The sequence below is a fragment of the Globicephala melas genome, chromosome 2 (genome assembly GCF_963455315.2).
Source record: "Globicephala melas chromosome 2, mGloMel1.2, whole genome shotgun sequence".
NCBI lineage: Eukaryota > Metazoa > Chordata > Mammalia > Artiodactyla > Delphinidae > Globicephala > Globicephala melas.
This window is the reverse complement of record NC_083315.2, coordinates 15,677,756-15,704,648: the sequence shown is the minus strand read 5'-3', so window position 1 is coordinate 15,704,648 and position 26,893 is coordinate 15,677,756. Positions and strand designations below refer to the sequence as shown.

Here is a 26,893-nt window from a genome sequence, read left to right as displayed (position 1 = left end):
CCCCCCCCACTCCCACTCCCTGTACAAACAAACAAACAAACACACACACACACACACACACACACACACACACACACAGTGTATTAATTTATCTCTACAACTAAATGCTGAGTTTCTTGAGGGCAAAGTTAGTAGTGTCTTCCTCATTTGTGGATCCCGAGTGCAGAGCAAGTACTTAATAAATAATTGATTGAATAAAGAATATGTGCAATTATCTAAACATCAAGTATTTGGGATTTTGTGTGAATTCTTCTTCTTTCTTTTAAGCTACAGCACCGTTCTATAAAAATCAGGTTTAAATAAAATATCATGGGAATATGTTTAAAGCAGTACTTACGCTTATGCTAAGAAATATTATATTATTTTTAGGTTTTTGTTTTAGTATCAAAAATAAAGATATGTCTTCAAACTATATAATGTGATTTTTTATCTAGGATGAATTAATCTGGGCCAAGCATTTGCCATATTTTAGTAGAAACATAGTGTTTTTGTCATTTTATAGCCGAAATATAGTACTTGGAAATGAATACTGCTTGGAAGTGAATGCTGTAATATGTCTTTTGGGGGTTATTGTGGTTATAAAAATGGTTCTAAGATACATAGGTTTTCTGACAAGACTTCTTTATTTTCTTATTTCTTCAAACCAGTGTGCTTTCAAAAATTTGTTCTAATTTTTTTTTTTTTTGTTTTGAGAGTAGGGAGCAATTCTATTACTGTGTTTTTATTTTCTGTGTTCTTATGCTTTGATGTCTGGGGTCTTGCTGACCCTGGAGGGACTGTCTCTTCCAGGGTGAGCCAATTCCTAGAGACCGTAAAACAGCTCACCTTACAGTGTATGTTTCAAATGCAAACCGACCAATCCAGAGCACCCACCCCAGCCACTTTAGGCTTTCACACTCTGGGTCACTATGTACCTGCCCTAATCACCCCAGGGTCAGTGCATGTTTTCTAAGACCACCATAAAAACATACCACAGACTGGGTGGCTTAAGCAACAGAAATTCATTTTCTTATGATTCTGGAGGCTGCAAGTCCAAGATCAAGGTGTCACCAAGTTTGCTTTCTTTGGAGTCTTCTTTCCTTGCCTGGGGATGACTGTGTTCTCTCTGGATCTTCACCGTCTTCTCTCTGTGTGTGTCGATGTCCTAAATGCCTCTTCTTATAAGGACACCAATCATATTGGATTAGAACCCACCAATATGACCTCATTTTACCTTAATTACCTCTGTATACCTCCAAATATGGTCACATTCTGAGGTGCTGAGGGTTTGGACTTCAACATATGAATTGGGAGTGGCGGGTACAGTTCAGCCCATAAGAGCAAGGTACTAAACAACTAGGGACAACCCTGACTGAATAAATGAAATATTGATGGATTTGCAGATCATGGCTCTATGTTTGTCGAAATCTCCTGGAAATAAATACCCAAAAGTATAATTTTACTGTATATAATTTTTAAAAAAGAAATAGTAGCTCTTTACAATTGGAAAAGTTCTGATGATGAGTAATCCACCATATAGATTATTAAGTGTAGTATTATCTTTAGGGAAGAAACATAACTGATTCTCTCTACTTACTCTTTTCTATAGAAATACAGCTCTCTTTATAAAAGCCCTAAATATAGGTATTTTCGTGGTTTCTGAATATTTTCAAGATGAAAAATAAAACTAAATTCTTTTTATAATATTAACGAAATCTTTTAGAGTATTCCCACACTTTCAAACAGTATCTTTCTAATTACTGCCCTTCCCAAGATATGTACATTTATTGAAAGGAAGACCTGTTTAGACTTTATCAAAGTCTAAAAAGACCCAGGTTTGTGACTGTGACTAAATAAGAATGTGCTTAATCACTGATTCTTAAATAACATTGCTTCTTGAGCAAATTACTGTATATTTTTATAAAGATTGCATGTTAGGGCTCATAATCAAATATCATGAATATTCTGTGAATATTTTTAGGTTGGTTTGCCAGGACTTTGCCTTAGTCTCATTTTAAAACATTCCAAATACACAAATTATTCCTTAATGAGAACCTGAATAATGCTTATATATTATCCAGTTAAATAAGCATTATTTAACTAGTTACCTTTTTTATCTTATTAACTTCTAGCTACCTTTTAAGATCTAATGACTATTCACTGAAATTCATTGATGTTTTAAGAAAACTGATAAAGCAATTGTCAAAAGCCCCTGGAGTCAAAAGTGGATGTCAGTTATAACTTTTGCTGCAATGGCCTTGAGGCTTGGACTTCATTCTCTTCCATCTGAGTTATGTGGCCAATTTCACATAACCTGTTTGTACAAGATAAGATTTGAAGGATGGCAGGCTCTACACATGTGTCTTCATTGGTATAGAGACTTTGAAATTGTTGGCAAAGCTTCATCCTGCCGATTGTACATCATTGATGGAGAATTTTAAAATGCCAAACGTAATTTTCTACTGCTGGATTGTGGTGCAATATAAAAATGAAAAAGAGAGGGTGTGGGGAGGGAGAGAACATGAATATGAATATATTAAATAGCTTTGAGCTATTTAAATAGCTAAATGACATCTTTAAATAGCTTTGAGCTCTGAAATAGAATGCACTAAAATAAAAAGCTGTCCAGGAGATTAGTTGATTGACAACTTATTAACCCCCATCATATCATTGTTTTTGTGCTTGCAAATTCCAATTTGGGGGACTAAAGGTAGTAGAAGTGGTTGATATTGGTGGAAGATATTTAATAGCAACTGATACAAGCTGAATTTTAAATTCCATGCAGTTTATAATTGACTATTTTGCTATTTTTATTTACAGTACTTTTGCGGTTATTGTATAAATAGTGAAAAATTAAAGATAATATACAACATTTAATTGAACAATGGCAAACATTTAATTATGCAGCTCCAGGGGCTGAAGATTTGTAGCTATTATACAAATCTACAAAAATTACAGTTTTAATTGTTTCATGGTAATTGTTATTGTGCAATCTTAGTTTCATTTATTGCCCACACTCCCTTAATTGCATATGCAGTTTTATTTTCAGTGGATCTTATGTTCAAGAAGCTTTGCATATTCATCATTTGTTAGCTTCCATTATGAGAAACCAGATTATGGATGTTATTCGTAAATCATTTTCACAACCAATCGCTTCAATTTTATTTCCAATACAGATGTGAACAATTTATATAGAGTCTGTGCTGTTGTAAAAGATTTCATTGAATTGGTCTTAGGTCACTTATTCATTCATTCATTAAACAAGTATATATTGAACATCTATGTTATGTCAAGAATTTTTCTAGACATGAGGGAGAGGCAGTGAAAAAACAAATGGTAATCCCTGAGTTTATGGAATTTATATTTTAGTCATAAAGAGAAAGAAGCTAAGCAAGTAAATAGAAAAATGTACTTTATGTCAAGTGGTGTTATGTGCTATGGGTACAATAAACCAGAAAACTGAGATAAGGGTGCCACAGGCAAGGGGGAGATAAGTTTTAAATAGAGTGGTCAGGCATGGTCACGTGAAGAACATATTTTCTGAGCAAAAAAAAAAAAAAAAGTTGAGAGATCAAGCCATGTGTATATTGGAAGGAAGCCACGTGTCAAGGCGAAGGTTCTGAAGTAAGCGTAAGCCTGGTTTGTAAGAGGAGGATCATGGAAAGGACTTTTGCATGCATTTCGTGTAGGATAGAAGCCCGTGTGATGATTTTGAGCAGAGGAGACATGATCTGACTTGCTGCTTGATTTAACTTTAATATGTTCTTCTTGTCCTTCTTTCTGTAAATGGAGAGTTAAATTATAGGATTTGAGGTCAATCATTTTTCATTCCTAATGAAAACTTTTATAATTACTAATTTCCTTCTAAGTACTGTTTTAGCTATATGACACAAATTTTAGTAAGTTATATTTTCATTCAGATCAAACAAAATACTTGGTTATCTCAGTTTTATTTAAACGTGTGATATTTCATTACCGAATAAATGTGGATTTCCCAGATGTGTAGTTTAATTTTGTTTTAGTTTGAGGATATTGAAAGATAATAATGGGGCAAGGGCAGCGACAAGGAGGCAAAGTAAGAAGTTTTATCTATAATCCAGAAAGAATGATGTTCCCTTAACTGAGAATTGGTAGCAGTAGTGAGTACCTCGATGTAGTGAGGTTCCGGATGTGTTTTATAGATCAAGCAAAGATTTGCTGATGGATGGCATGTCTGATGAAAGTAAGAGATGTATCATACATGACCCTACTCTTTTTACCTGAACTAGAAGGATGGAGTTGTCATGGACTGAGATGAGAAAAATGTGGGAGGAGAAAGTTTGGGCTGAGAAAATCAGAAAATACGCCTAGTTCCAGACATATTTCTTTTGAGATGCATGTTGGTTATCCAAGTGAAGTGGCCAAGTCGGGAACAGGATATGTCAGAGTCCAGTGAAAGGTCTGGACCTAAGTTATAGTTTTATGAGTTATTGGCATTGGAAATGTTTTAAAGGCAGGAGACTAGGTGATATTAACAAGATTGTGAGAAGAGACGAGATCCAAGGCTAATGTCACCTTGTGTCACATCGACGAGATGAGGGAAAACCGGCCAAGGAGACGAGAATAAACGCTAGTCATTTAAGACGAAAACCAGGAGAAAATTATGTACCAGGATCCAGTGAAGAAAACATTTCAAGTAAAAGGGAGTGATCAACTATATCAGTATTACTGATATGTCAGGTATGTTGGGAAGGAAAAATTAAATATTATTGTAGGTTAACAATGGAGAGGTCAACTTTGATATATGTAGTTTCAGCGCAGTGGTAAGGGTTAAAAAAAAAAAGGAATAGAGTTCTGATATATGTTACACCAACATGAATAAACCTTGACAACATCTGAGAAGTAAAAAGTCAAACACAGGGGCTTCCCTGGTGGCGCAGTGGTTGAGAGTCCGCCTGCCGATGCAGGGGACACGGGTTTGTGCCCCGGTCTGGGAAGATCCCACATGCACGCGGAGCGGCTGGGCCCGTGAGCCATGGCCGCTGGGCCTGCGCGTCCAGAGCCTGTGTTCCGCAACGGGAGAGGCCACAACAGTGAGAGGCCCGCATACCGCAAAAAAAAAAAAAGTCAAACACAAGAAGCTATATAATGTGTGAATCCATTTTATAAAATGTGCGGAATAGGCAAAGTCATCAGAAAGCAGATCAGAGGTTGCCAGAGGCTGAGGAGGGGGAGAGAATGGGAGTGATTGCTCATGGGTACAGGGTTTTATTTTGGAGTGATGGAAATGTTTTGGAATTAGATAACGGTGATAATTGCATGACACTGAGAATGTATAAAAGCCACCAAATTGTGTACTTTTAAATGGTTAAAGTGGTGAATTTTAGGTTATATGAATTTTAACTTCATTTTTAAAAAATTGAAAAAAAACCCTCATTGAAAGAGATGCAAGAGAGAATGGGGGGAGAAGAAGTGGTGTTGGAATCAGTGAGAATAGGCAGAACTTGGAGAAGTTAGTTGGAGGGAGTTGGAGGTTTAATTTTCTTAAGATGGGCGAAATTGTGGCCTCTTGTATACTGAAGGGAAAGAAAGCATGTGGGATGTAAAAGAGGGGAGGAAATTGCTGGAATGATTGCAGAATAGGGGAGAGGAGATGTATTTCCGGGGTAAATGAAAGGAGTGGACCTAGAGAAGAGAAGGACTGGTTGATCAGAGTTAAGAAGAGGAAAGGCATGTGGGTGGCGGTGCAGGTGGTGGGGCTTGTGAGGTTTTCTTCTGGTTTCTCTCATTTTCCCAATGAAACATAAAGCAAGATGATTAGCTCAGGAGGAGGAGGAGTTGGAGATTTAAGGAGTGGGTAGAGGGTTTTGAACAGTTGTCTAGAAATGGAAGAAAAGGAAAGAATTAGGAAGATGTAGCGGGATGGCCCCAGTGCAATGAAGTGAGTAGTCAGGGATATGAAGTCGTTTCAGTCAGCTTGGTGTTGACCCATCACTCCCGTTCATCTGCACAGATGCAGGTGGAGTGCGTCGCGTGGGTCTCAGCCTATTCACAGTGATGCTATCTGCCAGGAATCTCAGGCGCTCACCTGGGCCCAGATTACATGTCGTGAGTCCCCACAGACATTTCCCAGACCAGAGGCAGTGTTGTGATGTTGTGGCTAGTCCAGCCCTTGCGGTTCTTATGATTACGAGACACACCCCTGCAACAACCATCAGGGAACTTTGGAAAAACAAGGTTTGCTTCTTACAGGTCCTGGAGGGTACCCAGCACATCCAGGGGCCATACAGTGAGGTTGTGGGGAGAGAGAGTAAACCTAGGGTTCTGCCTTTGTTGGGGTCGAGGGTGGGGTGCCTAGGGTTTCCCGGTTTTACTTTTTATTGTTGAATTTAAAACATACAAGTGGGAATTAAAGTGCAGTAAGGGAAAAGCTGGGTCACTCGAGTGCTCAGTTATCTAGGTCACCAAGGGCTTTTGAAAAGGGGAACTTCATGGGTGGGACGCACTGGCTCTTTATCCAGTGTAGGGGGCAATGTGTTTATTAGAGATGGATGTCTTTGAAATGGATGCCTCAGCAATCAAAAGGTTGATGTCAGGCACTTACATTACAATCAAGAAAGCTAATTGTCAGGCATTTACACTACTTGAAGGATTGTACTTGTCAGAGTTTTTGTCCTGAGTTTGTGGAAGCATGAGAAGAGCCAGCAGATGACTATTTTCTAACACCAGTAAGAAAAGAAATGAGGACATGAGAGAGGATGAAAGGAATTGCAAAACTGGAGGACCATTAGCTTTGTAGGTCCTGATGCTGTCAAAAATTTTTTTACAGTAGAGATACTAGAGGGAGTGAGTGGAAAGATAGGGGTGATGGTTGGGGAGTGGGCCCCTCATAATTAAGATAGAGGAAGTTGTTATCACCGTTAGTTACGATCATAGTCAGCCGAGTGGTGGCAGAAGTGGTTTTACATCAGCAGTTCTCCTTCATGAGCATCAGTAAGAAAAATAGAGAAATTGAAGGGCAAGATGAATGGGAACATTGAAGTGACAGAGAGTGACATTTAGCCAACGGGTAAAGTAATCAGGGATTGAGGGGTAGGGCACCAGTGTCTGTAGATGACTGTAACAAGATGTCAAAAGATTCAAAGCTCAGATATTTAGGAAGGTGAGAAACCTCCATACTGTTCTCCATAGTGGCTGTACCCATTTACATTCCCACCAACACTGCAAGAGGGTTCCCTTTTCTCCACATGCTCGCCAACATTTGGTATTCGTGTTCTTTCTGATGATAGCCATTCTGACTGTATAAGATGATGTCTCATTGCAGTTTTGATTTGCATTTCCCTGATAATTCATGAAGTTGAGCATTTTTTCATGTGCCTGTTGGCCATCTGCATTTCTTCTTTAAAAAAAATGTCTATCCAGTTCTTCTGTCCAGTTTTTAATCAGGTTGTTTGTTCTTTTGATGTTGAGTTGTATGAGCTTTTTATATATTTTGGATATTAACCCTTTATCAGTCATCATTTGCAAATATTTTTTCCCATTCAGTAGGTTTTCTTTTCATTTTGTCCGTTTCCTTTGCTTTGCAAAAACTTTTAAGTTTAATTAGATCCCATTTGTTTATTTTTGCTTTTATTTCCTTTAAGAGATGGATCCAAAAATATATTGCCGTGATTTATGTCAGAGTGTTCCGCCTATATTTTCCTCTAAGAGTTTTACAGAGATCTGATTAAAATCCAGAAGCACTGGCATAGTTGTTTTTTTCTCTCTCTCTCCTCTCTCTGAATCGATCTCTCTTTGTCTGTGTAATGAGTCTCCCTAAGGCATGATGCTGCCATAGAGAGGAGTTGGGTTGAGCATGCTCTGTAGAACAAATATTAACATTTTAAGAAATACATGATCCTTTCTAGTGACACCTGCATCTCACTTCTTGCCAATCTTACAGATGAAATTTTACCATGTCAAGAAACATCGAATACCAAGATGGAACAATGCCATCCAGATGCAAGTCTCTGCAGATTTGATTCTACAGATGAAGGATTGAGGTGTAAGTGTTAAGATGAGATGTCTGCCTGCCTTGTCAGTGTGTAGGCCGTCCATGAGTCTCAGAAGTCTAACAGGAATATCAGACCACCAGTAGGGATACTCACTTGACAAACTCTGTTGCCATCTATGTCTTAGTTTTAGCAGGAGTATCATTGGGGTTTTAGCTGAAGTGTTATTGCAAGTCTGTTGTTTATTCAAAAAGTGAAAGACAGTAAATATGTCAATTTAAGATAATGTTGTTTTGTAAAACAATTACATTAAAGATCTTGGAATTATATACAATGTTTCTTTAAAATTTCAACGTGATTGTGAATAGTAAATTATTTAAGTTAACTGAATTCCATAAAGTAGGTAAGGTCAGATATTATGCCATTTAAAAAACCACAGTGGAAGCAGTGGTACAAGAAAAAGAAATCTCTTCATTTTTTTTTTTTTTTTGGCGGCAGTGGTTCTCATTCGGAGGATGCCCATCTGGATCAAATGAAGAACTTTTAAAAAGTAGAGGGCACTCTAAGACTTACTGAATCAAAATTTCCAGATATGAATTTGTGTGTGTGTGTGTGTGTGTGTGTGTGTGTGTGTGTGTGTGTGTGTGTTAAGCCTTGATTGCAACTATAACCATTGTTAAGCAGCCACTCTAGTAGACTGTGATAGTCCACTGACATCTTTTTCTCCTCTCTTTAGTGTGTCAGGCCTGTGGATTTGATTTTGACATGTGTGACTGGGTGTCAGAAACATCTGCTGGGCAAACTTCCTGGATGCGCACAAAAGCAAGAGAAATTTCTGTGTTAGAATCTCCACCTCAGCAGCATCAAAGCAGTGATGATGAAGGTAGCAAATAAAAAATCATATGGATTATGCTTCCTTTTTAACTGTTTTTAGTGGTTTCTCTAGAGTTTGTGAAATACATTTACAACTAATCCAAGTCTGCTTTCAAATAACTCTATACTTCCTCATGGGTAGTGCAAGCCCATTATCATAAATATCCTAAGTCTTCCCTCCTTTCCCTCGTATTATTGCTGTCATTCATTTCATTTCATTATCAAATACATTAGGACTATTACTGTTTTGAACAAACTTATTTTTTCATTAACTAAGCAAGTTGAAAATAAAATGTTTCATTTTACTTTCATTTATTCCTTCTCTGATACTATTCTTTTCTTTATGTAGATCTGAGTTTCTGACCTGTATCATTTTCCTTCTCACTGAAGAATGCCTTTTAGCATTACTTGCAAGTCTACTGGCCGCAAAATCCCTCAATTTTTATTTGTCTGAGAAAGTCTTTATTTGTATTTCATTTTTGAAGGATAATTTTTGCTGGACATAGAATTCTAGGTTGAGTTTTTTTCTTCTTTTAATATTTTAAATATTTTACTCCACTCTCTTCTTGCTTACGTGGTTCGGAAGAGAAGTCTGATCCAATTCTTATCTGTGTTCCTCTATAGGTAAGATTTTTTTCTTCCTGGAATATTTCAAGGTTTTCGCTTGTCTTTGATTGCAGTTTTGAATATAGTAATTTGCTTAGATGTAGTTTCTTGGATATTTATCCTGCTTGGTGTTTCCTGAGCTTCCAGGATCTCTGGTTTGTCTGACATTAATTTGGATGAAAATTCTCAGTCACTGTTACTTCAAATATTGATTCTCTTCCTTTCTCTCTTTTCTTCTTCTCATATTTCCATTACGCATATGTTGTACCTTTTGTAGTTTCCCCAGAGTTCTTAGATAGAATCACTCCTTTCTTCACTGTTATTAATTTTTTTTCCTGTTTGCTTTTCAGTTTTGGAAGTTTCTATTGACATATCCTTAAGCTCAGAGATTCATTCCTCAGCTGAGTCAAGTCTGCTAATGAGCCCTTTGAAGGCATTTTTCATTTCTGTTATACTGTTTTTTACCCCTAGCATTTTTTGATTCTTCCCTAGAATTTCCAACTCTCTGCCTACATTATCTTTTTTGCATGTTTTCTACTTTTTCCACTGGAACTCTTAACTTATTTATCCCAGTCTGATAATTCCAGCATCCCTGCCAGATCTGGGTCTGGTTCTGATGTCTCTTCTTTCTCTTCAAACTATATATTTTTTTGCCTTTTAGTATGCCTTGTAATTTTTGTGTGTGTGAAAGCCAGGCATAATGTACTGCATAAAAGGAATTAAGGTAGATAGGTATTTAATGTGAGCTTTTATGTTTATCCAACTAGAGTTTAGGCTCTGTTTACTGTTGGCTGTAGCCGTTAATGTCTGAGACTAAAATTTCATGTAGTGTTCTTGTTTTGGTCCCACTGTTGTCTTCGGGTTTCTCTAAAGATATCTTCTGAAATAAGGTCTGAGACCCGCAGTTCTTTTGGTACTATTTCCTTGTTATCATACAGGACCACTTTTGATGTGGTGATAAGTTGTGAGGGGAAGGGAAGCATCCTGTAGTCCTATGAATGGATCTCAGTCTTTGATCCAGTGGGGGCTGGATCTGGGTATTCTGCTCCTGTCGTGTGGAAGGTTAGAACCTGCTAGATTTGATATCTCACTTCTCCCAGTTAGGATCTCCAGTCGGTTAGCTGGTTGTAAAGCTTCTCTTGAGTGAAAGCCTTATTAAGGATAACAGGAGAGTCCAGGTATATTTCAAAATGACTACTTTTCCTCTCCCCCAGCTGTAGGCACAAGAGGATTTTTCTCTGATTCTTACTGTGAGAACCTGGTAGGGCTCCTGAAGGTAAAACTCACAAAAGAGTGGGGTCCTCCCTAAGATGGGGCTGCCTGGAGTTTTTAACTCGCAAATGTTTTCACACTGAGCCTCCAGCAGTTCATCAATCACAATCTAGTTTTTTCCACCCCTGTACTTTCCCATACAATTTTGGGATTCTGCTCTTGAAAGTTGTGATTCTCTGTGTCTGCTTACCTCACCAATTCTTGCACAGTGGTTTGTACCATGACCTCAGTTTTCCTAGGGGTCTAAGAAGAGTTGTTGATTTTCAGTTTGTTCATATATTTTCTTGCTAAGTGGACAGGAATAACAACTTCCAAGCTTCTTACATGGTGGTCCAGAAACTGGAAATTTTGCAGGCTTTTTTTCAATGAGATTTGTTCTCTTTCTAAACCCACTTTACTCTTTCCTGCTCTTCTACTTTGTTCCTACCTCCTTGTTCAGCAATTTTATCGTGGTATTACTCAGCAACCCAGAACCTTATCTGAGTAACAATCCTGGTTTAGGGTTTTATACTTGATGGTAATGCTTGGAGTTTTGCACGTACTGTCTCTTAGCCATAGCCCACAACAGTGAGGGTAAGTATCTTTCCCACCTCAGTTTACGAGAATGATTTCCAGACCTAATCTTTGACCTCATAGAGAGAATTTGACTCTGTTCATCCAGGATTTTGCAACATTTAAATTAGTCAAAATTCTAGCTACTACAGCCTGCTTCTGGTCCCAACATCCAAGAGTTCTGTGGTTTCAGCCCTGCTCATCACTTGGCATATCTATTTTTTCCTTATCTTTTGAGATGTTTTATCTTGTTTAGTCTGTCTCTGCTTTTGTAAAAATGTGTTTTTATTTTATTTATCATTTCCTTACGTATAGGTTAGAGGAAAATTATTAACTTATTATATACTAGTTTGATTAAAGGCTAACATGTCTAGTAAATAAATTTCACTGAATTTAAGTTCAACGTTTTTAGATGTTGCAGGAATATTTGCTCTCTTACAAAGAAATAAAACATTTGAAAGACTTTATCTTTGAAAATTGAAGTTATAAAACATAGAAATATCTTTGTATCTCTGTATTGTGTATATTATTGAGTTCAAAAGCAATCCAAATTGGTTTTAAGAATCAGATGGAAAAAATTGATTGACAGTATTTTTATGTACTATACAATCCATATGTGTAGTTTAGTAGGACTGTAAGTATATGATGCTTCCATGTAGTTTGGTAAGAAAGAGGGCAGTTTAAATTATATTCCCTTAAAAGGTAAAAGTTTTTCTGTGAAGAATAGAAAAAATAATCAAAAGGGAAAATAATTTTGGGAAGAAAGATGAGGAATTTTTGATTAAAGAAAGATTGCATTGTTATATTCAGAAGAATGATCATTTGGTGGCACAGAGATTTTTATATCAGTAGATTTCTTTTTATAAGAATATTGAATTTTCATATTGAAGGTATTGTCAAACTGATTTTAGGAATTAGGAGGAGATTACAATGCATTTTAGAAATCAAATATGGAAACGAAAATCTGTAATTTGTAGTTGATGCAATCTTTTAAAAACATCGTATTCTTTTAAATAAAATATTTGTGTTTCGAGCTTGATTTGGAAAAGTAATACAATAATTTTGTTCAAACAGAAAGCAGCTAATTTTTTCTAAGTTGCGTTTTTTCCCCTTTATTTTTCAGGTTACTATATATGGGTAGGGGCTAAGCATGCTTCTACTCTTAACCATTTAGGCAGCAGGGCTTATCTAAATAGCTCTGTGTGTCACTGCTTGGGCAAGAGCTGTCATCTTCAATTCTATTACTCTATGGAAAACAGTGTTCTGAGAGTAGGACTGTATAATAAAAAGGTGAGAAGAAACTTGCATCAATTTCAAATTCATTGAATAAATGAAATTTCTATTCTTGGCAACTTCTGTTTCCATTTCTCAGTTGCATGTAGGCTATTCCTTATCTTGACTTTATTTGGGATACCTTTAATTTTTTTTTTTTTTTTTTTTGCTTCTGAGGGGTAATTTGTTTTTTTCTTTTCCATTATGGTTTATTGCAGGATATTGAATGTAGTTCCCTGTGCTATACAATAACACAAATGTTGTTTAATTGGTATACGTTTAAAAAGAAGTATTAAGAAGCTGGTTTAGGAGATATTGTCATGTACACTGTGGTAGTTTGCAAAATATTTCATAAAATTGGTAAAATTCATGAAAATACATTAAACACTATGGTGTAATAATATATTTGGGATTCTGTATTGTTAACTCTATACTGAAGCTCTGATGTGATCTGTTCTGGATTTTTGATCTCTGTATACTTAAAGCTGTAAATATGATGGAAGCAAATTACTTGTTCTGGTACAGTAGATACAGTTTTAAAAGATTGGTAATTGCTGATTAAATACAGCCAAATGAGTCATACAAATTAAAAAAAAATGGTGTGCTGGGCAGAGTGAAAGTTGTAGTGGTAATGCTAGTGAATAAACAAATCCCTTTTTATTTTTTAACCTAACTAACTGAAAACAATTCTCTACAATTGGGAAAACACTTGAGACACTTTAAGAACTTCTATTGTGAAGAAGAATTTATTTATAGGTAGGAGGAAAAAAATCATAGGGGTAAACAGCAGTTATTCTACAAATGGGAAACATTTGACAATAATTGCAGGAATTCTGACATTGGAAAAGAAAGACAGTAAAAGTATCCAAGCAAGAAGTTTCCTTGGGCTCAGGAATACTTTGGATAAATCCAGTTGAAACTTCTGCATGACGTCAGCCAGATTGATTATTCAACAAAAGTTTGTCATCTGTACTTAACAAGTGCCACTAACCATCTGCCAACAGCATTTTCTTCTATTCTTTTCTGAAGTTTGCAGTGACTTCATAATTAATCCTCAAGTATCAGACTGCTTATTACCAAGATACTTGAACATTCAAGAGACATTCCCCTTTTCTTCTGAGTTCTATCATATCATCTCTCCCTTTTCCTTTTGTGTTGTTTTCATCATATCCAGTCTTTTTTCTTCTACTTCTCTTTTCCAGACTTCTAAAGCATGAAGTTGAATGACTACTCTCATCAGATGGCCTAATACATTGTCCTTTGTTACCCGGATGAGACACAATTTGTAGCATTTTGTAACATTTTTTTTTGTAGCAATATTTGGCAGTCCACTGCCCTAGAATCTATTTGATATATTTCATTCAATTTGACATGGTGTGGGGTGGGTGGAGGGACAGAAACCTCTCCCTGCCCTTTGTGTAATACTCCAAACTTTCCAGATAATTGAGAGAAATTTTACCAAAAAAAAAGAGGTTAAACTTTAACCGTATATGTTATGCCATTCAAGCTTTAAGCACCTTTTAGTTATTATCACCTGTGCCATGTAAACCAAGCCCATTGAGCTTTCATGCAATTTGAAATTTTCTGTAATTTCCAAATCCTTCTTCACAAAGGCATAAAAAAAAAGTCTGGAATAATTTTGTTGAGCTTATATTATACTTAAAGATGCTTTAAAAATATACGGTCCTACAATAGTGTTTTTCACATGGTGGGTAATCAATAGTCATTAGATTTTGAATGAGTCACCGTCCTAAGTTTGAGTAGAAACTTGTTATCTATCTTCTAATACTAAGGATTATTTTAATCTACCCTGAACATCAGTGATGGATTTTAAGTTTCAGTGTGTGGATATGGAGTTTTGAATTATTGAAAGTGAGCAATATCATTCCTCTGCTGGCTCTGGGGTTGCACAAGAAAAAAGTGCAAACAAATTGGCTTCAGATACCACCTCATACAATAAGAATAGACTTACCAAGATTCCGTCTCCCATATTATAGGAAAAGAAGAAGTTAATTATGGAGAACTGACCTAGTGTGCTAATCAGAACCGATTGGGGGTGCATCTTAGAGAGTGTTGACTGATGTTTGATCCATTAGTTTACCCAGAATTCTGCAAGGCAGTGTCCAGTCTTTTCTGACACTGTTTGCTGTGCTCTATACACATAAAACGTTGGTCACCGATGCAAACTGCATCAAAGCACATTTAAATTACAAGTTGATGTTTTATCACAAAGTTAAAAAGGACTTCAAACCTATCATTTAAAAAATTAGCTCTTGATGAAAATGATCATTTACATATTCCATGAATAGAATAACGAAAATAACCCTTAGAACGAAATGTGCTGATGAACCAAGAAATATCTGATGAGAATGCTGACGGTAATTTTCTTTATTTTCAGAGTACTTTAGAACTTGAGAAATAGAAAATAGGTGAAAGACAAGTTAACTAAAAAGTTGAAACTTTTCAAGTCAGCTTCAGTGTGTAGCAGTTCTAGTTTGTACCATCGAACTATTCTTAGGATTAAGTCTCTGTCTATCATCTATAAGAAAATAATCATAGCAATGGCCTATCTTTTATCCTGAGGACAGCTGCCATGTCAGTGAGCCAAGGATAGTGGGGGTGTCCAGCTTGTGGTGCCTTTTACATATTTTAAAATTCCCATTGGCAAATAAATAGCAGGAACACATAGTTGGGACAGGAAAGAAAATGCCTTAGAAAATATCTTTTCTTGTATGATACAGATTTTAAAGCTATAATAAGCTCTCCTTGAAGGAAGGTTTTTGCCACAGTACATGGTCCTATCACCACATGCAATCAAAAGTAGTTAAAAAAAAATAACCTTGAATTTGATACCTTGATTTTTTTTCATTGAGAGGGGGAAGGATAAGCTGATCTCTAAGAGATCTAGCGATAAATATTTTTCTTGAAAGGTAAAATGGCATTATTGATCCTGGTCTAGGGGAATAAAGACATTTAAATAATTTTGATTGATTTTAGGATAATAGAAAATTAGAACATCCCTTGAAAGGCTTTTCGGAACTGAGGGTTTCTTTTTTACATTGACACCTGTTGAAAGTAACTAGATAAGAGTCTGAGAGTAAGGACAAAAATAAAATAAAAGCTGATTTCATTTAGTTGAGGTAAATCCTTTTTCCTTTTCATTGCTTGTGTTGTCAGATAGGAAAATGTGTTAAAAAAATTCTGGATTTCAGACACAATATACCATTAACTTCTTGTGTGAAAAACCATTTAAGTTTAGAAAGAACTCTGCTCAGCTTTCTGAAAAAAATGTAAATGCATTCTTCTTCAAGTAGAACGGGGGAATCAGTGAAGAAAGAGCACAATAGCTGTAAATTATCCTCATAAAATTAAAGTGAGGGGACATGGTGAATGCAGCTTGCCAAGTAGTGTCACTAACAGCATCTGTGGAGAATGTCGTGTCTCGATGCTAAATAATTGACGTTGCATTAGAAATTATTGAAAGAAAAATTTGCTGTATTTATCAACTTTTTATAACTTCACTTCATTGTGATGTGACCTGGAAGCTATCAGCTGAAAATGTGTCCCCCATGTATGTTTCATTGTCTTGTGGAAGTCTTAACCATTGATATGAATAAGTAATGGAATGAAGTATATTTTAATTGGTTTCGACTATCTTCTGAAATACTTAAGACTTGGAAATTGGAGTAGATAACAAAGGGCAAAGGACTAAGTTAAAAATAGATTCATTTTTAGAAAATCTTAAGTATGAATGAAATAAGTGAAACCAAGTGAGGAAATGAAGGCTAACGACAGTCTGAAAAAGTATGAGTGTCATGTGTCATTTGAATTACAACTAGATGTCACCTTTCAGTGCTGTTTCCTATCTCTCAGAAGGAGAACACAGAGGTAGTCTCAGAGCTCAACCTGAGACATATTTATGCCACTGTTTGCATTTTCACTATAGTTCATTATACATATATTTCACTAAATCTAAGGAAAAATAGGATTATTTCAGAACATAAAAGCACAGTCGTAAATCATAAAGTCCACTACCATAGGCAAAATTGTGGAGTACATTATAGACTTTTATCGAATATCTGACCTCATAGTATATAGTAACATAATTTTGGATACACTTTGCAACCTAGAAAATGATCACCATACAAATGCATGACATAGCATGCTTTAGAAGACATGAAAAGGTCTTTGACTGAGTGACTGGAGAGTCAAATAGAAGTATAATCTCCAGAAAACAAGTGTATTATTTGGAACTTGGAATGAATTCTTCCATAGGAAAAAATATGTAAGATGAGACTGTACAGAAAATATGTCTGATAACAATTTTTTAACTTTCATGTTAAATATTTGCCTGCCATTTTTTCTTTCCTATTATCATGGCAATATTTGCAAAATGAAGTAAGGTCAGTGGGATTAAGATATAAATAGCTGGTTTATTAGTTGCTATTTAGAATTTTATTTTTTGAAGTGCAGTACTTTATTCAAGATTCCGTTCAAATTTTTGTTCTGTCCTTACTCTCCATCATAAAAAAAAGAATAGGCAGCTTTACTATGTAGACATGCTTTATTTCCTTATTTTTAAAAACAATAATCTTTAGAGAGCAGTTTTAGATTCACAGCAAAATCAAGAGGAAGGTACAGAGATTTCCCTTATACCCCCTGTCCCCGCACATGCTTAGCCTCACCCATTATCAGCATCCTCCACCAGAGTGGTACACATGTTACAATTGATGAATCAACATTGACATGTCATTATCACCTGAAGTCTCTAGTTTACATTAGGGTTCACTCTTGGTGTTGCACATTCTATGGGTTTGGACAAATGTATAATGAATGACATGTATCCATCATTATATTATCATAAAGAGTATTTTCACTACCCTAAAAATCCTCTGTGCTCTATCTTTTCATCCCTTCCCCTCTCCTTTTCTTCATTTTTCTTTTAAAATGCTATATAGCTTTTTAACCAATACTTTAGATTTCTTAGTACTTAATATCCTACAGGTAGGGTAAAATCTACTGAAATATAATTAAGAGAGCACATATATAACTATGGGAGTAGAATTTGGGAATGAGTGATGTCTTTTTCTTTGGATCAAAGGAAGAAGAAATATTTTGGACATACAACATATCAACTCACAGAAAATGGGTGAAAGCGGATGTGTTAATACCAGAAGGACTGAAGACATTTCAGGTATAAAAGGGAAAAACAAGTATTTTTTATCATGAGTTTAATTTTTAGCTTTGTAGTTATGAATTTATCACCCATTGCTTAATTTAAATTAGCATTGAAATTAGGGATGTAGACTTGTATATCTGGGGAGAGCAATTACTTTTCATTGTACCTAGCCCTACTCAGGTCAAATCTTTCTTTTTTTTTTTTTTTTTTTTTGCCGTACGCGGGCCTCTCACTGTTGTGGCCTCTCCCGTTGCGGAGCACAGGCTCCGGACGCGTAGGCTCCTGCATCGGCAGGCGGACTCTCAACCACTGTGCCACCAGGGAAGCCCTAAATTTATTCTTCTAAATGTTCTCTTCTATTGTGTATCTTACTGTCTGCCTGACATTTCCCTTCATGCATTGCAATAACTAATTTTAGTAGTTAAAAAACCAAATGCAGTTATAGCTCTAGTATAAGTAGTGTTAACATTTATTCTTTTCCTTGAATATTAAAGTAAGAGGGCTGTGAAGATGACCAAACAACAAGTTTGCAGTCAGGGACGTTGTCGGTGGTTAAATGGGATGCCTTCGTCAGATCATGGGTCGTTTCTCAGAGGCCTCAGTGGATCTAATGTGCCCATCAGTCTTATGTGTGTGGGTCAAGCTGATCAAATAGGAACTTTATTCTTAGTTGTATTTGCTTGCTCTTTAAACAGGCATTTTTCTTAATAATTCTTTAATCTCTATTATTTGTTTTTGGGTCTTTTTGAAGAGATTGTAAGTTCACAAATTGTTCTTTGTTTTTCCCTGAAGATTATTTTTGAAGGGACTATTTTGAGCCAGAAAGGTTTTATTGGGCTAGACGAGCTCTGGGTCTACGCCTGTGCACAGGCCCCATCCAGACAGCTTTGCTCTGCAGATGAATTCACTTGTGCCAGCGGCCAGTGCATCGCCCAGGAATTGGTCTGTGACTCTCAGCAGGACTGTTCTGATGAGAGTGATGAGGATCCAGCGACTTGCTGTAAGTAAATTAATGGTTTACTCACTCATATGCTCACATTCATGACTATGCTTGGATTTAAGAGTCTTTGTCTTGAGCAAGGTACATTTAATTTGTATGAAGTAAGATGAATGTACATTCTCATTCTGAAGCCATCACTACTATTCCTCGTGGGCGTCTCTGTCCTACATCTCTATGATGTTTTGGTGCTTTTTGCTAACACTTGAAATCTCTCTATTTGTTCAACAAATGAATAGTTGTGATTAGTTGTGTGTGTTTGTGTGTGTGTGGATTAAAGAGGAAAATGGATGGGAGAGGGAACCTATTTGTACTCTTCTCTTTGGAGACATATATTATGGATTGCTAACCTTTATTAAATGTAGGGCTTTTTCTATTCTGACCAATCATGTAGGAAGCTGTGGGGAAAGGGTAAAGAGGAGAAGGGCTGCCATGGCCTTCCAGACAACCATGGTGACATAGAAATCCTGTCAGCCATGGTTGGTATTCATGACTAGGCAAAAAAGCCCAACAACTTCATTTCAGACCGTTTATGGAGAGTCTTTGATAGGAGTAATGATGAGAAATTCCATGACTATTCAAACCTAGTTGTATTAGAAAGGAAATATAATGTAATTTACAACCTACATGATGGTCCTCATATGAGGTAACTTAGCAACTAAGATACTTGTGTCTCTTTAGAAATGAATTAAAACTAAATGCATCCAATTTTTATGTCACAAACAAGAGGGTTTTTTAATTATTAAAAATTTGACATTTATTTTGCTGCAGTGTTTTATTTTAGTGATATATTTTGTTGAGCAAAAGAAAAGTATGGCAGTAAGATAAATGTCACCTTTTTAATGAAAATGCTTCTGCTGATGGGCAAGTAAGCATTTTATTAACAGCAGTGGACTGGGGTGTAGAAAAGGGAAGATGGGAAAGCAAGCGAGAAATCCTCTGCCTGTTTGTAAGCAGGAATTCAATTAATTCCTCAGACACCTGGTCTTAACCATAGATTGAAGCAAAATAATCTCCTTACCAATATGATCTCTGTGGATATTTTCGGTGCTCTCTTTTTGTTCATTAAAAAATATGAGGACCATTCATTTTCTCCAATGTGAGTGTCACATTCCTCTTTATGCTTCATTTAAATGCTTTTTAACAGACAATTTGGTTTATTTCTTTTGGAGAAATTCACCTTTCTAGTGGTTTGTATTATTCTCAATTCCAATAACTGAAAGTAAATATATTTCTTATCTTTTCAATTCTACATATGGAAACTTAGCTTCTTCTCTCCTTTTTTTCCTCTGGTGAAGGCTTTCCTTTCAATTGGTTTTCGTAATCGAATTCCACCTAGAGTATTGGTAGATACTCTAGCATTTGATTTTGGACATATTTTCCCATTTCTCCTCCTTTATTGAAGTTTTATTGATTGCTTATCTGGCATTTTCCCCATAGAGTATATCTTGATACCATCCTGCCATTTCCTTTGTGTGAATTCAGGGACAGATGGCTGTGCTTATCAACAGATAGTGTTACTTCTTAGTCTGATAAGTATTCCAAATAATGTAAGCTCATTTGGCCAAAGAAAACCTGTCATGCTTGCTTGAGATCAACCTTATGTAAGGGATATGACCAAAAAAAAAAGGTAGCCATGTTACATATTACAAAATATCCATATACTTTGATGTCAGCATGAGTATTTCATGTAAATATTTGTACAATCATTTTTGCTTTGAGGAAATTATTTATATAGTAATTGAATTATTAGAATTGATATAACGTTACACTATTTCCTGCACTAAAGTGTTTAACATATTGTGCCTATATACACATGCATATATATGTCATTACAAATTAAGAGGCTTTCCTTTGAAAGTTAAAGCCACTTTGAAACATTTTCCACATACTTTTAAATTTATATTTTACAAATTTGAATTCGTTATACAAATTTTTCTTAAAAATAGAATTTTAAAGTTCATGAAGCACAAGGAAAGTGCTTTTATATCTTCTTTGTATCCCAGTATAGGATGAATCTCCAGAGTGCTGTAGCTCATAGATATAGTTTGAAATCACCAGGAGTACTGGAGACTCGGTAAATATTAACTCATGAATATTGTCAGTTGGTATCTGTAGTCAGTGTGATTTTTGCAAAAGGCACATTCACTCAGGTGTTCTTTCTTTACCAAGTTCCTCTTACTTTTGTACTGTTTTGACAAATGTAGTTGATTGAGCCTGTAGCCTAGTGCCTTTTCAAAAGCGGTTAATGGTAAAGGGGAAATGGGTTTTGCTAGAGTTTGCTATTATAGCGTTACTTCCTTGACCAGCAGTATCAGCGGCAGCATCTGAGAGTTCCTTTGAAATGCAGAACTTGAGGATATAACCCAGCCTTACAGAATCCGGAGTTTCATTTTAACAATGTCCCAGGTGATTCACCTGCATATTAAAGTTTGAGAACCACTGTGCCTAAAAGACTTCAGAATTGAAGAGATGGCTGAGAGAGAAAACAGGTGGCAATAAAAAAAAAAAGTAGTCTTAAGAGGCAAATTGGAGGCCTTTCATGATAGAAACAAAACTCCCAGTACTTCACTAATCCCTAAGGGCATTATTCCAAACAGTACATTTTAAAATAGTTTTATTAAGGTATAATTATTGTATGAAAATCGGCACAAAATCAATGTATACAGTTTGATAAGTTTGGACATATGCATACACCTGTGAAACTGTCACCACATCCTTCACCTCCAAAGTTTTCCTTGTCCTCCCCTGCCCTCCCCCCACCTCTTTTGTAGTCAGAACACTTGACGCAAGATTTATCTTCTTAACTAGATGGGGCTATGCATGTGGGTGCCCTGGAGGCCAAGGTGCTGGACGGTTGCATGTACCGGGTTGCGCCCCCGCTAGGATCCTTACCCCTATCCGCTGGCAGCCAAAGCCAAGGGCGCGGCTGGGCAGGGCCGCTGGCGGCACCCGAGCCGGCGCTACCCTCCCACTTCCTCTGCACAACCTCGTGGTCTTTCCGGGGCTGCGGTGAGCTGAGGGCCGCCGAGTGTTTCCACATCTCCCAGCGGGCAAGGTTCACGGACCACCTGCCACAGGTGAGGCCCCGCCTCACCCTGCAGTCAGCAGCCTCGATGGGCCCTTGCAGGTGAACACGCGCCACGACATCTCGGTGCAGCCCTCGCTGGGACGGTGCATGGGGCTATGCAGACCCGCGACCCCCTGCCCCTGTGATCCCGGACCTGAGGGTGCGGGTGCAGGCAGCTCGGCCTCCCCCGCAGGGCACCCAGGTTGGGGGCCTCCCCAAGCAGGGCATCCCGGTGCCCCGGGACGCGTGCGCTTCCCGCGCTGTCCCGAGTCCTTGCATCCCGCCGCATCACCTTCCTTGAAGGGGCCGAGAGGGCGAGCGGAGCTGGTGGCACCGGAGGGAGAGGGAGGGCCACCATCTCTGACACCCCGAGGCAGGAGAGGTGTCGCCGAGGAAGGCGCCCCAATGGCCGTGGTCCCTAGAGGAGGGCGTGGCCCAGGCCACGGTGTGGGTGATCTGGGAGCCGCGGGAGGCCTGGGGAGGCGTTCTCCCAGGAGCCTGAAGCAGCCGCCTCCGGTGGGGAGGCCCCAGACAGCGTGACCTTGACCGAGGCGAGCTGGCCGCTGCGGGAACAGGTGGTGGCTAGAGCCGGGAGCCAGCGAGGAGCGCGGCGGGCGTTTCCAGTTCTTAGAGCTGGAAGAAGGCTGTGATTACTGCAAGGATGGGAAAGTGGAGGTGCGAGGTGTGAACCCCGCGCTCACGAGGTTTACTTCAAGCAGTTTTGTAGGACTTGTCCGAAGTCATCTAACCCTTACCGAGTGGAGGATGTCACCTGTCAAAGTTCTAAACAGTCTAGACGCTCTTGTCCAGTAAAACTTTGCCAATTCCACCCTGAAAGGCTCCATCCTCACGATTGGTGCAGGAGATGCGCAGGAAACGCCTGTCCTCCACAGCACCTTCAGCTTCAAATACATCGTTCACATGAACATAAAAAAGGCCCTGCTGAACCGGTGTTAGTGGCAGACAAGTGAGCTTTCTTTCTGCTTCTCCCTTCTCAAAATACTTCACAAAAGGCTGTATTTTTGACAAGCATTAAGTATTGCAAAAGTATTTTAAAAGCATTAAGTATTGCAAAACAATTGACAAAAGTGCATGATACAGTATTGTTGACTATAGACATTACCTTGCGTAACTGAAACTTTATACCGACTGAATAACATATGAGTTTGAGTATTTTAGGTACCTCATATAAGTGGAATCATTATGCTAAGTGAAATAAGCTAGTCACAGAAGGACAAATACTGTGTGATTCCAAACAATAGATTTTTGATCGTTATTAACATGATCCTGTATAAAATAGGGACATTTAAGAATAAAATAAATATGCAATATATTCTTAAAACATTTCTAATATAACATGTGCCAGACATATCTAAAGGTATACACTGACTAGCTGAACAACTTACAAAGAAAATATACCCAATGCTTACATGTAGACACACGCTACAAGGTGGCTGACCCTTGAAGACATGCTAAGTGAAATAAGCAAGTCACAATAGGACAAATGTTGTATAATTCTTCTTACCTAGAGGAATCAAATTCATAGAAATGGGAAGCAGAATGGTGGTTGCCAGGGGTGAGGGGAAGAGAAAAATGGGGGCTAAGTGTTTAATGGGTATGGAGTTTGGACTTGGGAGGATGGAAAAGTTCTGGAGATTCATGATGGTGTTGGGTGTACAGCAGTGTGAAGGTGCTTAGTGCCACTCAACTGTACACTTAAAAATGGTTAAAAAGGTAATTTTTATATTAAGTATATTTTACCACAATAAAATTTTGAATATGTATATATATATCTAATTTTCAATCATAACATACAGAAAAAGACTGTATGTTCCAAAAAGGATGGCAGGATTGACAGATGTGTGTTTAACTCAAAACCGTTTGGACAAGTCCATGGGGAAAAAAGCTTTTAATTGAATAAATAGGAGTTGTTAGAGCATTTAACCTGCTAATATAAATTGTTACACTTCAAAGGAGAAGTTGGTACAATATTCAAGTGAAAGAAGCTTAAACCAAGAATCCAGTGCAATGCATTTAATCTTTACCGTGATACTGTCTCTGGATGTCTTCCATATTTTGAAAAATAAATATTGAATACTAACAATACTTCCTGAGGGTAAGGGAAATACATGTATATTTAGTGGAGAAAAGATCCTTGTAGGTTCTCAATAAATATTAACAAAATGTTTATATATTATAATCATATTAAAGCCTAATATACGCTTATTGAATGGAGCATTCCCATGCAAACTTTTTTCTTACGTAATAGAGAACTGATTTACTTCCAACCTGGAGAGTTCATAAATATTTTTATTTTCACGATCCAGAATTTTCCTCAGCCGCCACAATGAAATTCTTTTTCTTCTGCTAATATGCTTCAGTGGTTAAATATGCAAGACAAAGCATTGTCATAATTTAAAAATATTACTCTAACTGATGAACTCAGTGAAATTTCACTAAAATTATGAACTGTGGCATATCTCATCTTCTGATTAGAGATGGTGAAATGTGTTTTGTAGTCACAGAAATTTAAATAAAAGCAACCACATAATCAAAATCACTGTTTGTAATGAATACATTTTGTTTATATGAATACATGATTTTTTAGATTTTGTAAACATTTAACGTTTAACACATGTGGTTTCATAAGACATTTATTAGCTGCCAGAATGTGTTTGGCCTTCCTGGTTTTCTTCAGATATTTACAACTTCACCTTAAATATTTTGAATTATGTAGGGGAAATATTAATGGAAGAACTTCAACTTTGGTTTGAAGCTTGACTTGTATTTTATAGTGCAGTTAAGTTCTAGAATATTTAGCTTTAAAACAAGTCCTTTGAAGTGTATTGGAACGAATGTCTTTGGTAAAAACACCTGAGAAGTTCACCAAGATTTTTACAGAGGTGATTGCACCATTGTGCTTTCATATATCTTTATAGTGATGGATTTTAAAAATTAATTTTCATTTTTCAAAGGACAGTGGTGTTTAGTGTTCTGTGGAAAGTGCAGTGATTGACATTTTAACTGATAAAACATCCAGATAATGAAAGAAATGGTTTGAACTTTTCTCCTAAAGCCAAATTTCAACATTTATTCAATCCAAAGTTATTTCGTCTTGAAATCTTCTTTACATTTTTGCAGTTGAGTGACACAGGCACAGATGTGAAGAGTCTGTGGAAGGGTTTGGTGATGCTTGGGTGACTTTCCATTTCCACACTCACTGGTCTTATAGCTATTTCACACCATTGCATATAACAATAAGATTGTTATCTGCATGGACTTGCTTCCTTTGTGAATTAATATATAATTTATTGCCCCAATAGGGCAGTATTGAATTTATTGCCCAAACAGAGTCACTTGAGAGGAAAGAGGAGAGGTATTATTATCCTTGGACAACAGGTGTAAACTGGGACAATCCTGGGCCAACCCAGATGGAAGATTTTCTATTCCAAGGATGTGTGCATTTAGGAATTGAGGGTACCCGTGGTGGGGGAGGCGGAAGGATTCCTTGACCAAGTTCACGACCAAGAATTTGCAACTTGTAAGCACATTTCACGGGTCAAGTATATATTTCAAATCTTGTCTATTTCTACATTCTACCAACTGACTTAGAGGAGCTGGGAGGTGGCTTAGCAGGTGGCAAAGGTCACAGAGGACCAAAGAACTAGACCAGAGGATTTTCTGGATGCCCAGGAAGGCAGTCACAGCTAGGTCATAGGTTCTTAAGACTGTCACAGAACAGAAGAGGCTCTCCTTGGAGCATTAACTTTTTATCAATAACAGTAGCTTATCAACTCTGTAGCCAGAGCTGTGAAAAGAAACATCCAGAAGCAATAGATTTCCAGCTAAGTACTATGTGGGTGAACAGCATCTCCTTGTCACGTTGCTTCACCATGAGGGGATGTGCAACATTTTTTCATTATTATATGATAGTTAATTTACTTGTTTTTATTTTTGGGGAAATATATTTAAGGGGAAAATAATATTTGCTTGTAAAGAAAAATATCTTTCATTATATATCCATTATATGACTGTCGAAACAAGCAGAGCTCTAAGATCTATACGTTGAATTAACACGTAGAGAAAATTTAAGTGGCCCTGTCACTTACAAAGTGCACTTCAGTGTTTTAAGAGTTGACACGTTAGTGATGAAATATCTGGTCATGAAACCAGGCCTCCGTTTTTATAGAAATTTGAAAATCCGTTGATTATTAAGATATAGTGGGCTTATTCAATATTGCTTATAAAATTGCTCACATTATTTAAAACTGAAAATAATGGTTAAGAGCAAGCATACAGTGAAGCAGTCTTTTAAATTTTGAGACAGAGTCCCAGGTGCAGGGAGGCTTCAAAGTGTAAGCTTTGGTGTCAAACAGCTCAAAGCCTGGACATTCCATTTACTAAAACTTACCATAGGTGAGTTGCTTAGTGCTAAAATTTCAAAAAGAAAATCTTTGGGGGATAATTATGCTTGCTGTGTAGGGTATTCGTGAAAACAAATGGCAATATATGCAAAATACTTGACACATACTTGGAGCTCAGTGAGAACACATCTATTATTACTTTTATTAAAGATAATAGAATTGTGATGTTAGGGAGCTTGTCAAAACTTTAGGTGTTTTCCGACCAAGAATTATTTCGTCCTCCCATCTGTTATGAAAATGTGTCTGCATAAAGAGAAATACCTGGAAATACGTTTTAAATTAATTGTATTAATTTATCCCCCAAACTAAGATAGGCTGATACTATGATTCTTATTTCAGGAAAAGAAAATTTAAACACATAAAAGCTACTTTCTTGAAAGCACAAATCAAGTTGTTAGAACTTCTGGTGTATGGCCCAGCCCGCTGAAACTTTTGTTTTTTCCTCACTAATTTGGTGAAAAAGCTAGGAAAGGTGCTTAGGAAGCTTACCCCAAATCCCGACTTTCTCTAGAAGTCGTGCTTTGTGATAAATGTAGGAACTTAAGTATTTTTCAACTTTTTAGTTGTGTATTAAGAACGGGAAACAAAGCAAAGTTCAAAATATCTAATTTACCTGCAATGCAAAGTGGCTAGGGATTGTTTTTTTTTTTTTGAGAAGCTGTTGAAGTAGCATAATAGGATGAATTCTAAGGTGCTGAC

General features: G+C 37.1%; 1 protein-coding gene across 1 annotated transcript in view; it reads left to right on the top strand.

The window, feature by feature from the left end:
* Positions 1 to 26,893, top strand: part of MALRD1 (MAM and LDL receptor class A domain containing 1) — a 584,500-nt gene that overhangs the window by 50,486 nt on the left and 507,121 nt on the right. Inside the window, exons 7-11 of the mRNA XM_060293508.1 lie at positions 7,901 to 8,002; positions 8,686 to 8,832; positions 12,376 to 12,542; positions 17,626 to 17,718; positions 18,496 to 18,703. Coding sequence (XP_060149491.1) covers positions 7,901 to 8,002; positions 8,686 to 8,832; positions 12,376 to 12,542; positions 17,626 to 17,718; positions 18,496 to 18,703 — 717 coding nt within the window. The remainder of the gene's footprint in view (positions 1 to 7,900; positions 8,003 to 8,685; positions 8,833 to 12,375; positions 12,543 to 17,625; positions 17,719 to 18,495; positions 18,704 to 26,893) is intronic.